Source organism: Tursiops truncatus, chromosome 9 (genome assembly GCF_011762595.2).
Source record: "Tursiops truncatus isolate mTurTru1 chromosome 9, mTurTru1.mat.Y, whole genome shotgun sequence".
NCBI classification, from domain to species: domain Eukaryota; kingdom Metazoa; phylum Chordata; class Mammalia; order Artiodactyla; family Delphinidae; genus Tursiops; species Tursiops truncatus.
Window position 1 is genome coordinate 38,407,590 of NC_047042.1, and position 13,214 is coordinate 38,420,803.

At 37.2% G+C, this 13,214-nt stretch overlaps 1 protein-coding gene across 1 annotated transcript in view; it reads left to right on the plus strand.

The window, feature by feature from the left end:
- LOC101327464 (diacylglycerol kinase beta) overlaps nucleotides 1-13,214 on the plus strand; it is a 505,632-nt gene that overhangs the window by 1,937 nt on the left and 490,481 nt on the right. Inside the window, exons 2-4 of the mRNA XM_073809660.1 lie at nucleotides 6,350-6,467; nucleotides 9,066-9,154; nucleotides 9,237-9,353. Of these exons, the coding sequence (XP_073665761.1) occupies nucleotides 6,350-6,467; nucleotides 9,066-9,154; nucleotides 9,237-9,353 (324 nt within the window). The remainder of the gene's footprint in view (nucleotides 1-6,349; nucleotides 6,468-9,065; nucleotides 9,155-9,236; nucleotides 9,354-13,214) is intronic.

Sequence of the window (13,214 nt, forward strand, 5' to 3'; positions counted from 1 at the left end):
AAATATTTTAAACAAATACAATGTACCTCATCAGTTTCTAGTGTAGCAGTAACTTTATTTCAACGGAATGACAATTCTTTGCCATTAATGTCCATCAGGTTAATGATACATAATTTACTTTATATTCATATTCTTAGATTTATATTTTATGTTTTTCGTTAAAAGATTTTTTTTTTGGAGCTAATAGGAGAAATCGATTCAGGGTTTCAAAGAAACCCAAGCTGTGTTCCAAAGTTTTGTTCACAGTGATGGCCACTAGATGGCAGGGCTACATTATTTAACATTTGTAGATCAACTTGGATATGAGGTTGGAAGGTTCCCCTGTGAAGAACAATTCTGAGAGTATTTTCTTCACTTCTTAAAAAAAGAATAAGTCAATAATGTTTTTAAAATTGGCTTTTAATAAGATGGAAAATCTATGTAATTATGATCACAAATCAGAGCATCTATTTGTTAAAAACAGCTTTTTAATTCCCAGGCATGGTAGGTGTTTTACAAACCAGTAATGACACAATGACAACTGAGTGATGAGGGCCTTTTTTAGTAATTGAGATTTATTTCCTTTTCTGTAGGCAGTAAATGTGTTTTGTTATTACCTGTAGAGAATTTGATTCATGGTGTCATTCCCTCCTACTTCGCCCCCCACTTTTGCTTATGAGATTGGAAATCTAGAAGCTTTAGGTTGAATTCAGCCATTTATTGTGAGGCCTGTCTTGTTATGTTGTCCTATATATTCTTGTCTATTGTCAATTATGAGCTCAGGGAGTAGATGCTAATTGATAGTGCATGTTAAATACCACAGTGTATTTGAAAGTGACCGTGGTGTATTAGCCCAATTACCCAGATAAGAATATTGCCCTGGGAGAGCAGTCCTCACGTGAAATGTAAGGTAGAGCAGTTGTGAGTTTATTGTAGTTCATTTTTCTCCATCAACAGAATTTTTTAAAGTACTCTATTTTACCTAATACCCATTGTGGTGCTAGGATCAGAATTGTAGTTTATCAGAACCTAATTCTTTATCAAATGCTAGGGAGTAGAAGTCATTTCCTTTCTCTTACAAGAAGTCCTTCACACTTCATGAGACCCAGTATGAAATGGTATAGTCTCTTACATCTGAAGTAAAATCGAGTGTTTGGGTGGCATATGTGATTTTGATTACAATGAAAAATTTATGCCTGAGACATACTCATTCTTCCTTCAGCATTCATCTCAGTGAAGAATTGCTTTTTTAAAAAATCTTATTTTGAAGGAAAATGATTTTCTTTTTTAAATAACTGTATCTAGCAATAAACTCTGCTCTAGTGATTGGCAAACTTTGCCTGTAAAAGGACAGATAGTTAATAGTTTAGGCTTTGTGGGTCATAAGGTCTCTGTTGCAACTGCTAGACTCTGCCACTACAGTGCAAAAGCCACCACAGACACCACCTAAATGACAGCAGGGCTGTGTTCCAATAAAACTTTATTTACAAAATAGCTTGCTGGCCATATTTCACCCAAGGGCCATAGTTTTGCTGACCCCCAAGTTATTCTATCATTAATCTGTCATACAAACAGAATGAGTGTTAACTGTTTTAAAATTATCTGGGAAAGAGAAATCTGATTTTTTTTTTTTTCAATTTAGCTCAATTAGACCACCCCAGCAAGACATAAGAACTAACGAAGAGATAGTAGAGTGGCAGTGAACGTTATCAAATTGGCCTTCACCCTGGCTTGATTATTAACTAACTAGGTCACTTTTTTGCCAGTCATCTTATCTGGACATGTAAAAAGAAATTAGTCAGGAATATCACTTTCCTTTCCTGATATCCTCTCAGTTCAAACATTTGTTTTCCTTGATGAACAGGATAATTAGTAATGCTCCAGTTCCTGAAATCTGTAATCTTGGATCATTATTAGGTTTTTCAAGGAAAATTCCTGAATTCATATTATCATAAAAACAGGAATGCACATTTAAATAGGAGCCTGGCTTAAAATAAGGATACCTTCACTTCTTAGTGTTGGATTGTTGGGCCCAAATCTGGCCTGTCTGATTTGTGAAAGGTTATGTTATGTTGATTTCACTATATCTTCTCAGAGTCCTGGTCTTTAATCCCTATGTATAGTTTAAACTTTGCCATTGATTGAAATGTTTTAGGATACAGTTTTTTGCCTGATTCAGTAAAGTAGAAGTCATTCTTTGGTTTGCTTCCTGATTTCTGATGAAATGTGTCCCTTGATGAGTATGATGGAAAGCAGAAGATGATATATTCTTAATAGACTAAGCTATATTTGGAAAACTAATGTTTCACACTCTATTTTTTAAAATTTAATTTGATTAAGATGTTCTGCTGTTTGCACAATCTAGAAAGGCGTTATGAAGCTGGATAAATGCAACAATTCTTGAGATTCCACACTGGGTCATTCAAGGAAAATTAACCACGTGATGCTACTGACAGTTGAAATGGCATTTGAACCTTAAGACTATTAGGGTCTGAGCCTGACTTCAGAAAGTGGGATCTGGAGATGGGCAGTTGATTGCAGCTCCACTCAGAATTTCAAAGCTTCTTTCTGCATTCTCTTCCCTCAGGCTTGATATAGTTCATCTTTTTGGCTAAAAGAACAGTTTCTTTCATATCATTATAATTTTGGGGAGACCTTGAACAGAAAAGTAAGGTAATTTAACGGCACTTATTATTTCTTGAGTTGGAATCCATGTGCGACCTTAGCTCTTCTATGTGTCATAAGTGAGGTCAGTTGAAACAGGGACCTGGCTAGGCAGGGGGATGGGAGCATTTTGGCTGTGACATCAGTGAAATTTCTCCTTGAGGTCCTTCGAAAAAAATGATATTATTTATAACAGCCCTAGTTCACTTGAACACTGTCTGCAATCTTTGAGGTATTTACAGAAAAAACTAATACTTTAGAAATCACTAAGATAATGAAATAGTTTTCAGTATTTTCCAGAGAGCATTCGTCCCTTCAAAGCCTCCTTTTGACTTACAAGGGATTAGAAGGCGAGGAAGACCCTGGCACTCCCTCTCTGTGTTAATTTGCCTGTGTTTCATTAAACGTTTCTCTGACACATGCACAGAACTGAACTGCTTCATTATAAAATACAGTGTTTACTAAATATCAGGAATAAATTTTCATTAAGAGTAATGTCTGGTAATGAAAAAACCAGTAGAACACAGCTTTTATGAAATAAAGTATCATAAACCTACCAACATCCTTCTCACATCTTTTGGCTGAAACACTGGGATGTTACACAACTCAACCCAATGACGGTAATAATATTTGCTGTTTATATAACACCAGTCTTCTGAGGAGCTAAATTGACTTCACAGGTATTGTATAATGAAACCTCACACCATGGCCTGGGTGAGGAAAGTGGTTACTTTCATTTTATTAGAGAGGAAAATAAGAAAGGTGAAATGGCTTATCCACATTTTCATCAGAGGCCAGGAATCAAGCCTTCCAGATTCCCTCTTCATTGCTTTTTTATAAAAATGAATTCCTCTCTATGACAATAAATATTTATTTGCAGTGGAAGTACTAAGAGGCGTATGCTTTACTGGCTGATAGAATATAGTAAGGGACAGAGTCTCCCCCTTCCCCAGTAAGTTTACCATCTAAATAAGACAAACAAGACAAGACATGAAAATACATAGCGTTGGCGTTTAATTTGCGCTGCTTAGAAGTAGTTGGCTCCTGGTTTCAATTTCTTCTCTTGAAGTCACATACATATTTCATCCTCTGAATATTCTGGCAATGTATCCGGCTAAGAGCTATAAAGTGATTTAATTTGTTTTTTGGTAGAGCATTTTATGTCGGGGTAATGGATTTGTGCATCAGTGGCAGCCTGTAACATGGCTAAGTGTTCTGATTGACAGAACACCCACGTTCAGACTTGTTTATTTTTTGATAAGGAAAATGCCAGCTAACTTAGTCCATATGTGCTCTTCAACAAGAGAAGGCTTATTCACATGTAATGGACACTCATTTAAAAATAAAATGACAAGGCTTATGAGAACAGTAATACACATGAAAATTAAATTTTCTTTTCTCCTTTTCACTTAAAAATGTCTTTTTAAGCATTAATCTAATTATTTAAACTAATACTTAATGCTAACTTTATCAATATGTTAAAAAAAATTAACCTCTTTAACTTTTAACATCAGGGTATCTTACTCTTATTTGAAGGAATAGAAATTTTAAAACATAGTAGTTTGGAAGCTATAGCAAAATTAAACAAATATATAAAGCATTCCATTCACATAATAAAGATACTAGAAATCATATGACTTGAGCAGACCAGAACTGGATTCAGAAATTACTATAAAATCTATTTCTTAAGCTTTGGAAAAAAAAACCTGAAACACCATTGTCTTCTGATGTCCCCTCCATGGCACCTTCTGCAGAAGTGCTTTTGCTGAGAACTTGTTAGTTCTTTGTCAGGAAAATGAAGCTGAGCATTGTCAAGAACCATGAAGGGTCTGAGAGTTACCCTACCTGCAAGTGAACAAGTGAGCTTGCCACAGTTCCATGGGTGCTGGCAGAGGACATGAGTGCCTGGGTCAGAAACAAAAACTTGTTTACTCACAGCAAAGAAGCAATAGGAGCTTCACATCTGAGCTAGTTCTCCTGGCCCATGAAGTCTCTTAGGGGTGATGGAGAGAGGTCCAAGTAATTGCCTTGCACAGCATCAGAGCTCAGAACCCCTGGCTTGGGGAAACTAACTCTTTTATAATACGCAGTAAACAAACTTGCTAAACCTTTGCTTAGAAGGGAGAAATTATCTTTATTACACCAGACAGTAAGGAAGCCTACCCTCTGCACATCTCTGTTGTGCAAGGCTGTATGTTATTCAAACACCTTTGAAAAGATAACTTGGAGAAAAGGACAGTTCTTCTGCTTACAAAATGTGCAGAAATTCAAGAGACCCATGGAGAATTATCTCCCAGAAAGCATTTTCATTAATGTTTCATATTATGATGCAAATTTGACATTTCTGGTTCTAATGTAGGAATTAGTTACTGTGGATTCAATTGGGTACTTCAAATCTGGTGGTTTATCTCTTGATAGGGAATAGGAAAAAGTAGTTAGGAAGCATTATTATTAATATTTTATTATCCAGAGAAACAAAATGATCTGGACATGTTTATACTGTCTCACTACCACAGAATTTGTATTAGTGCCCCAGCACATAATAGGTGCTCAAAAAAGTATTAGCTCAACGTGTTCTAAGAAGTATGGCAACTTGACTAACCTAAAAAACCATGACCTGCAGTGGTTTCTATAGAATACCAATAAATGATGTCTAAAATTAATCTGAGTTTGATATAGTTTGGTACATGATGTACAAGGACTACATGTTAATACAGAAAATGATGGTAATAAAAGTAATGATGTATAATAACTTCATTTAATATCTTCACCTCCTTGTAAGGAATCTTAAGCATCATATTATTTCATTTTACTTCAATGTATCTAATAGAGAATAGCTATTATAATATTATATAGAGTTTTACTTAGAAGAATAAATAATAATTACAGTCGTTTTGCTAAAATGTGAATTAATTGAACTCAAGGTTTTATTGTGGCAAATAATGGTAGAGACTTATAAATAAATACAGTAATATAGTTTTAATATTTTTGCCATCTTTCCATGAGATTAAAATCATTCATATTTTGTAAAAGAGAAGCAAAATAATAATTTAATTAGAGCCTTATAAAAGTTTATGTTTTTAAATTTTGTATTTGAGACATACAAAAATATATTAGCGTCAATTATAACATATAAGGAATCCCCCAACTGAAGCCTTAGAATATCATGAATAACTTACTTTTAAGTGTCATTCTTTCCCATCCCATCCCACCCTTCTACCTCCTTATAAGAGCTAACCACCATCATGAAATTTGCATATTCCTACCATTAAGCAAGGGTTAACATATTCTGTCAAGGTTTTAATCTCTCAGAATCTTCCACTCAAGAGTATTTTCTCTTCCTTTATTCACTGATTTGTTTATGGAATTGTGCTAGGAGTAAAGTATACAGAGGTGAGGCAAACACGCCTCTGTTCTGAGGAGTTCTCAGTTTGGCGGACGGTTATGATGGTTGGGACCTGCTGTTGAACTGTTGATATTAGGCAAGAATTTGTGGGTTGCTATAGCATCCGATATTTGTTAGCAGGATCTCATTCCACTAGAGCACATGTGGTTTTCTAGACTCTGTGGCAATCTTGGAGAAAGTCAGAGATGAAATAACAGATTGTCTTCAAATGCTTCAGTCCAGCTCTGAATTTTATTGGCACTTACATATTCCACTGTTTACTTCATTAAGTGAAATCTTTTTCTCTTGCGTCCCATGCAGAATGTGAAGGATGACGGACAGCATGTGTGGCGACTCAAGCACTTTAACAAACCTGCCTACTGCAATCTTTGCTTGAACATGCTGATCGGCGTGGGGAAGCAGGGCCTCTGCTGCTCCTGTGAGTATGTTTGCTTTGCCCGGATGTCATCACCTCTGGTGAGAAGCGATTGATTTCGTGAAATAGTCCTATTTGTAGACGGAGTTAAGAAAATCACCTGACCCTTCCGTACCTATGATTTATCTTTCCCTGAAGTATGTTTCTGAAGGTTTAGATCACTCTAGTTTTAACTTTCTTCAATTTTGGAAAACCTTCTTCTTGGAAAAGAAATAAGGACATTTCCCCATTCACTAGCCATTTTCTTTCCACTGTAGTTTAATTTATTCATGGTTCCCATTTCTTCTGGGAGTATTATGAAAATATCCATTGGTCTCTCATATTTATATCTTATGCATATTTGTCTTTTTTCCCTCCCTAAGTTATTGCTTTATTCACATTGTCTTCCTATTATGAGCTAATTCCTTTCAGTCTTTTAAAGATAATTGATTGATTATCAGTTTCCATTCAAACTAAGAAATCACAAGGAATACACACTAATCTTATACCTCAGGCACATGATTCTTAATTCTATAATGAAGAAAATCTAATATATGGTTAATGGATATTAGAACCCAAAGTGTTGCCAGTTCATGAATTGTGGCCATTATTTTTATTTTGGTACACTTATCTTTACAATATTTATTTTATTCTATGGCGTACTTTCTGGTAGTATATGTAACAATTCATAAAAGGCACTTAAGAAGTTTTAAATAAACAACATGTATACCTGAGGAACTTTTGCATTCCCTGATGCCTCTGCTAAAACAGAGGGAGGGCTTCCCTGGTGGCGTAGTGGTTGAGAGTCCGCCTGCCGATGCAGGGGACACGGGTTCATGCCCCGGTCCGGGAAGATCCCACATGCCACGGAGCGGCTGGGCCCGTGAGCCATGGCCGCTGAGCCTGCGCGTCCGGAGCCTGTGCTCCGCAACGGGAGAGGCCACAACAGTGCTCTCACTGTTGAGAGAGAGTCTCCCGTGTACCGCCAAAAAAAAAAAACCAGAGGGAATATTGAGTCCTCCTCACTAAAGTGTGACTTTGTCTTGGTCCAGCACGTTGTCCATCCACGCCCTTTTCTGCAGTGTATGGAGTTACTGAAATTGTCAAGTTCATTAGACATATCCCATTTTCGTGCATTTATATTAAATCTAATTTTTTACCTGGCTTCCATATAATACATAATTTTCAGATATTATTTTTAGCTAACAGCTTCTTTGGTAGCATATTTGGGAGTTGACTTTCTCTCAGATGTTTTATTTTACATTAAAAACCATATAGTAGGTACACTTTTAAGTGATTTCTTACGTGTTTAAGGATTTCAATAAAGTTACATAAAATTACCTCGTGCCGCTTTAGAGGGTAGTTTCTAGTGGCCATATTTAAAAGGCTGTTTATACCAGAACATTCTCCATGTACAAAGGAAGCAATTTGTTTTCAAAGTTTTATTATTTTTAAGGAAAATAATTTTTCATGGTACTGTCTATTGATGGGAGCTTATGAAACAAAATGGTAATTCTCAAATAACATGGGCAATATCATATAAGAGTGAGAACCTTGCTCACAAATTTTAACTGATTAGTGTGCAAATGTAATACTCAACATTATTGCCAATGTGGAAGAGAAGAGAAACTGCATTTTCTTCCTCAGTGTTGCCAAAGGAAATCACAGAAGTGGATGTTTGGGAATAGTTTTACTATATAAATATTATATTTTCATTCTAACTTCATGCAGTGGTCAATTTTTGTTTGTTATGTTGAGAGAGCTGCTTGGTTGCTTTTTACTTAATTTTTATTCTATGTATTTATGCATTTAGAATTCTTAATTTGAAACCAGTGTTTTATTAAAGAGTATCTGTATATGACCCTGAGTTATATTGAGAATCAAGCCATGAAGTAATTTAAAGATGCCAATAAAGTGTACATGTTGGTTTTTTATATACATTATACGTTTTATATACACACACACATATATATGTTTGTACATGTGTTTCTATACATATTTGCAGATACATATAAAATTTTGCATATATATATACAATACGCTGCCCAGCAAAGGTTGTTCCTTTTGGACAAACAGTGCCACGATGGCAATGAGGGATGAAGTTTAACTGAAGGCCTGGCATATGATGAAATCTATTCTCTGGAAATAGACTAATCAGCCATTTAAGGTTTAGATAAATCAATAGACAAAATAGCATAAACTCATGGGCTTTTATTCCCATGCCTGCCAGCTGCTCTCATGCCTATACTTTGTAAAATATAGATCTCTTCCTTCTAGCAAATGACACCAAGCCATTTGGCAGTCATCAATTTGTCTTTAGTATGTTTGTCATCTGGGAATTATTGTGAAAAATTTGAGTGAGGCCTGATTTAATTAAGCATTTCCTGCTATTGCCATGATGGAGGAGTCTTGGTTCTTCACATGCATAATATTTCCTGTACTAATTGGCCTTTTGTATTCCATGGTAAAAACAGTCGAGTTGGACTTTTCCTTGATGTGGCTGATTGGATTGATTAGGGAGCAGTGGCTATGAAACGAGCTTCTGTTAATGTCATTCTTTCTGTATAAAATTGCAATCAGGACCAGGATTAGCTCTGAATTTGCGTACATGTTTCCTTTCAGTTTGCAAGTACACAGTCCATGAGCGCTGCGTGGCTAGAGCACCTCCTTCTTGCATCAAGACTTACGTAAAGTCCAAGAAGAACACTGATGTAAGTGTGTGGCCACGCTTGCTTTTTGAGGGTGGTGTTTATGGATGCCTCCTCTTACCACAGTGCTTCTGTTGTGTTCTAGGTGATGCATCATTACTGGGTTGAAGGCAACTGCCCAACCAAGTGTGATAAGTGCCACAAAACGGTTAAATGTTACCAGGGCTTGACAGGACTGCATTGTGTTTGGTGTCAGATCACAGTGAGTAACATCGAAGGATAAATCTCTAGCATTCACTCACGATGAAGATGGTATATCCCATGTTCTCTGATGAGTCCTATCCTGGAAGGCCATTCTGAATTTTAGACTAAGTCCAAGTTAGCATAAATTCATGGGGGCCTCTTATATCATGTGTGGCTCCCAAAGGGATAAATGTCAAGGTCAGATTTGTCCTCATAGAATCGAGAATTTTAGAGCTAGTGACAACCTTAGAGATAATACTGTCATAAGGTGTTCAATCTGTACTCCATGGAGTTCTAGGAGCTGCCAGGAAGGTAACCAGACACCATGGCTGTGGGTGGGCAGTGAGCCTGGGATACTGACCGGGTAGAGCTCAGCTATCCCTGTGCCCGAAAACACTATTCTGGTAAAATTTTCTATTCTACATGTTCTAAATTTATTCCAATCATAGAATCTATGGGCTTAAAAAGGGTAGCACAATGAATAATGTGGTACAAGGACTTAATTTTATAGTGAGGACGCTAAGACCAAGAAAAATCTATGCAAATCATCAATGACCACATGACTAGGTAGAGATGCAAGTGGTCCATATTTTAGTTCTTGATGCTTCTAAGAACTCACTTACCCCTTCTTTACAACATGGTGTTGCCTTGCTCCTTTAGTTAAATCATAAATTGAGGGATAACAAATATGGATGTAAACGCTAGTCATTAATGGTATTGACAGTCAAGAAAGAAGAGATCACTTGGTCTTTCCCAGGAAATCTTAGCACTCTACCTAGTTTGCTTAATTGTCAAAGCTGCTTCAAGTAACTTCTGGAATAAATGCAGTTGTTAGATGGTACCTCTAGTGTTTCATGTTGTACTTCTGGAAATTAATTAGAACGCACATTTTTAAGAATAGCCATTTTTTACAATTTGGTCCAAAAACGTTTATGGGGCTGGGTTTTTTCCCCCATCGGATATGTTTTCTTTTTACAGCTAGTGTATGAGTCATCTTGTTATAGGACAAATTATTGCTTTTGTGGAAATAAACTGGTAGGGAGCGTTGTTTCAGTTAAGCAGATACGTTTCTCTGTAGTGCCCCTCAACACCCCTCCCCAACACACACGCTATTTAAACATTTTTCTTAAACACACACACACACATACACACAGGATAATGAGAAAAACAAACTGTGACTTGCATTTCAAAAGTACAATTAAGTACTTTTTAAAAATGAACACATTTTCTTCAATCATTTTCAGCTATTACTCGGTTAAATTATATTTACATTTGAAATTTCCTCAATTATGAAAGACAGTTTTATTTTTTTGAAGTGTTTGGTTATTGTAATAAAGCGTCTAACAATGTTTTGAATTACACATAGAAATTACTTAAACATGTTGAGTTCTCAGTTTTAAGAAGACCAAAACTATTTCATTTTTTAAAAAATTTGGGCCGTTAAAAAATATTAGTTTTCGTTTTTTTTCTTGCTAAGCATCTATAAAAATATTTAGGTTTTATTTCTGATCTTATAGGAGCCCGTTCCTCTTACTTTCCCCATAAAGTGCATCTTTCATTAATTATAGCTTTACTATAAACTGAAGTTAGAGAATATCAGAATTTATTTCTTCGTTGTATTTCAAGTTATTTTGCCATCCTTCATACATTTCTTTTTTTTTTTTTTTTTTGCTGTACGCGGGCCTCTCACCATTGTGGCCTCTCCCGTTGCGGAGCACAGGCTCCGGACGCGCAGGCTCAGCGGCCATGGCTCACGGGCCCAGCTGCTCCGCGGCATGTGGGATCTTCCCGGACCGGGGCACGAAACCGTGTCCCCTGCATCGGCAGGCGGACTCTCAACCACTGCCAGGGAAGCCCTCCTTCATACATTTCAAGTGTAATGTTTTAGATCTGTTATTTTCTTTCCTGTTTTTTTTTTTTTTTGTGGTACGCGGGCCCCTCAATGTTGTGACCTCTCCCGTTGCGAAGCACAGGCTCTGGACGCGCAGGCTCAGCGGCCATGGCTCACGGGCCCAGCCGCTCTGCGGCATGTGGGATCTTTCCGGACCGGGGCACGAACCCGTGCCCCCTGCATCGGCAGGCGGACACTCAACCACTGCGCCACCGGGGAAGCCCCTCCTATTTTTATTTCTTGAAAATAAAACAATGTGTTTAAAGTTAGAACGCTCTAAAAATATGCATTGCTGGACTTCCCCGGTGGCGCAGTGGTTAAGAATCTGCCTGCCAATGCAGAAGACATGGGTTTGATCCTGGCCCGGGAAGATCCCACATGCTACGGAGCAACAAAGCCTGTGTGCTACAACTACTGAGCCTGTGCTCTAGAGCCCGTGAGCCACAACTACTGAAACCCACACACCACAACTACTGAAGCCCATGCACCTAGAGCCCGTGCTCCACCACAAGAGTAGCCATGACAATGAGAGGCCCACACACCGCAACGAAGAGTAGCCCCTTCTCGCCACAACTAGAGAAAGCCCACGCGCAGCAACAGAGACCCAGCACAGCCAAAAATAAAAATAAATAAATTTAAAGAAAATTAAATAAAACTATGCATTGCTACCTTTCCTAATAGAAAAGCTTTTGGAGATTTTAACTTTCTTTACTTGACTCCTCTTCTCCTTCCCCCATTTAATCTCTATGAGGTATATCTTCTGCCCTTTTCATTCTATGGGAATCATTCTCCTCAAAGTTACCATTGCTAACGGTCTTATTGATAATCAGGGCATCTTGAGATTTTTTTCTTGTTTTATATTCCATTTTGTTTTTCTTGTTTTCTTTCTTTCGTTTTAGTGGTTCCTCTCATCTGTGACTCCAAAATCTGTATTTCTAGCCCAGGCACTCTCCAGTTACATATTTGTATTTGGTCTTGATCCTGTTCCTAGTGTTGTAAGAAATTAGGCCTTTCCTTTTATAGGAAAGAAGGTGCTACCTGTGGATAAACTCTGCTTTTTAAAATCTAAGGATTTCATATCTAATTCAGTTCAGACAGCATGTCCCTAACATCTTATTCTTAACAAAAGATCAGAGTGTACATGAAGATGACTCTTTGGTCACTACAGCAAAGCACAATATCAGCTGTAAATGTATTTAAATCCCGAGTTCTACTCAGGACACAGGCTAACCAGGGACCACTGAAGGGTGTAAGGCAGAGTCAGGGAAAAGTGGCTGCCCTCTTACTAAGCTCTCCCAAGACCCGAGGCTTCTGGCTAACTTTAGCCTGGTTTGCTGTAAACCATGATCTCCGGGGTTCCTGTGGGTGTTTGGTTTATGAAACAAGACTTGATATTTTTATATAAGTCCTCACGTATCCAGAAGAATATATATAGCCTTCTTAAAAATAACTTCAGCCTCTGTGCTGTTTTGGTTTTTAATGTTAAGCAATTATAAGACTATATCTATTAATTTATAGATTTTTTTTGCCTAGGTTAAACAGAGGATATTTACCTCTAAACATTTATATATTTAGTATAATTATACTTTCTTCCTGAACTATTGTATGAAAATTTTAGTATAAAGTTGATCTGCTTTTGACTGACACTTACACTACTGGTTGCCTTTAAACAAACTGAATCTACTTTCTTATGTCTTAATGCTTCCCAGAAGGTGCTATTAATATAGCAAAGAACTAGCAGAAGTTGCGATGGGATATGGCACCGTCAAAGCTGAGCTTTAGTAAGACCTATCTGAACGGAGTCCGTGAGGAATAGACCGCAGAGAGAAACAAAGATAACGAAACCTGGCTTCATTTCAGTGGTTTTCCAAATGCCATCACTTCCTTTGTACATATGACTTTTGGAAATGGCTTGAGTTTTAACTTAGTCATAAGTTAGACTGACCAGATTCTTAAGAATGTCTCTGTCCAACCAGTAAGATAGTAACT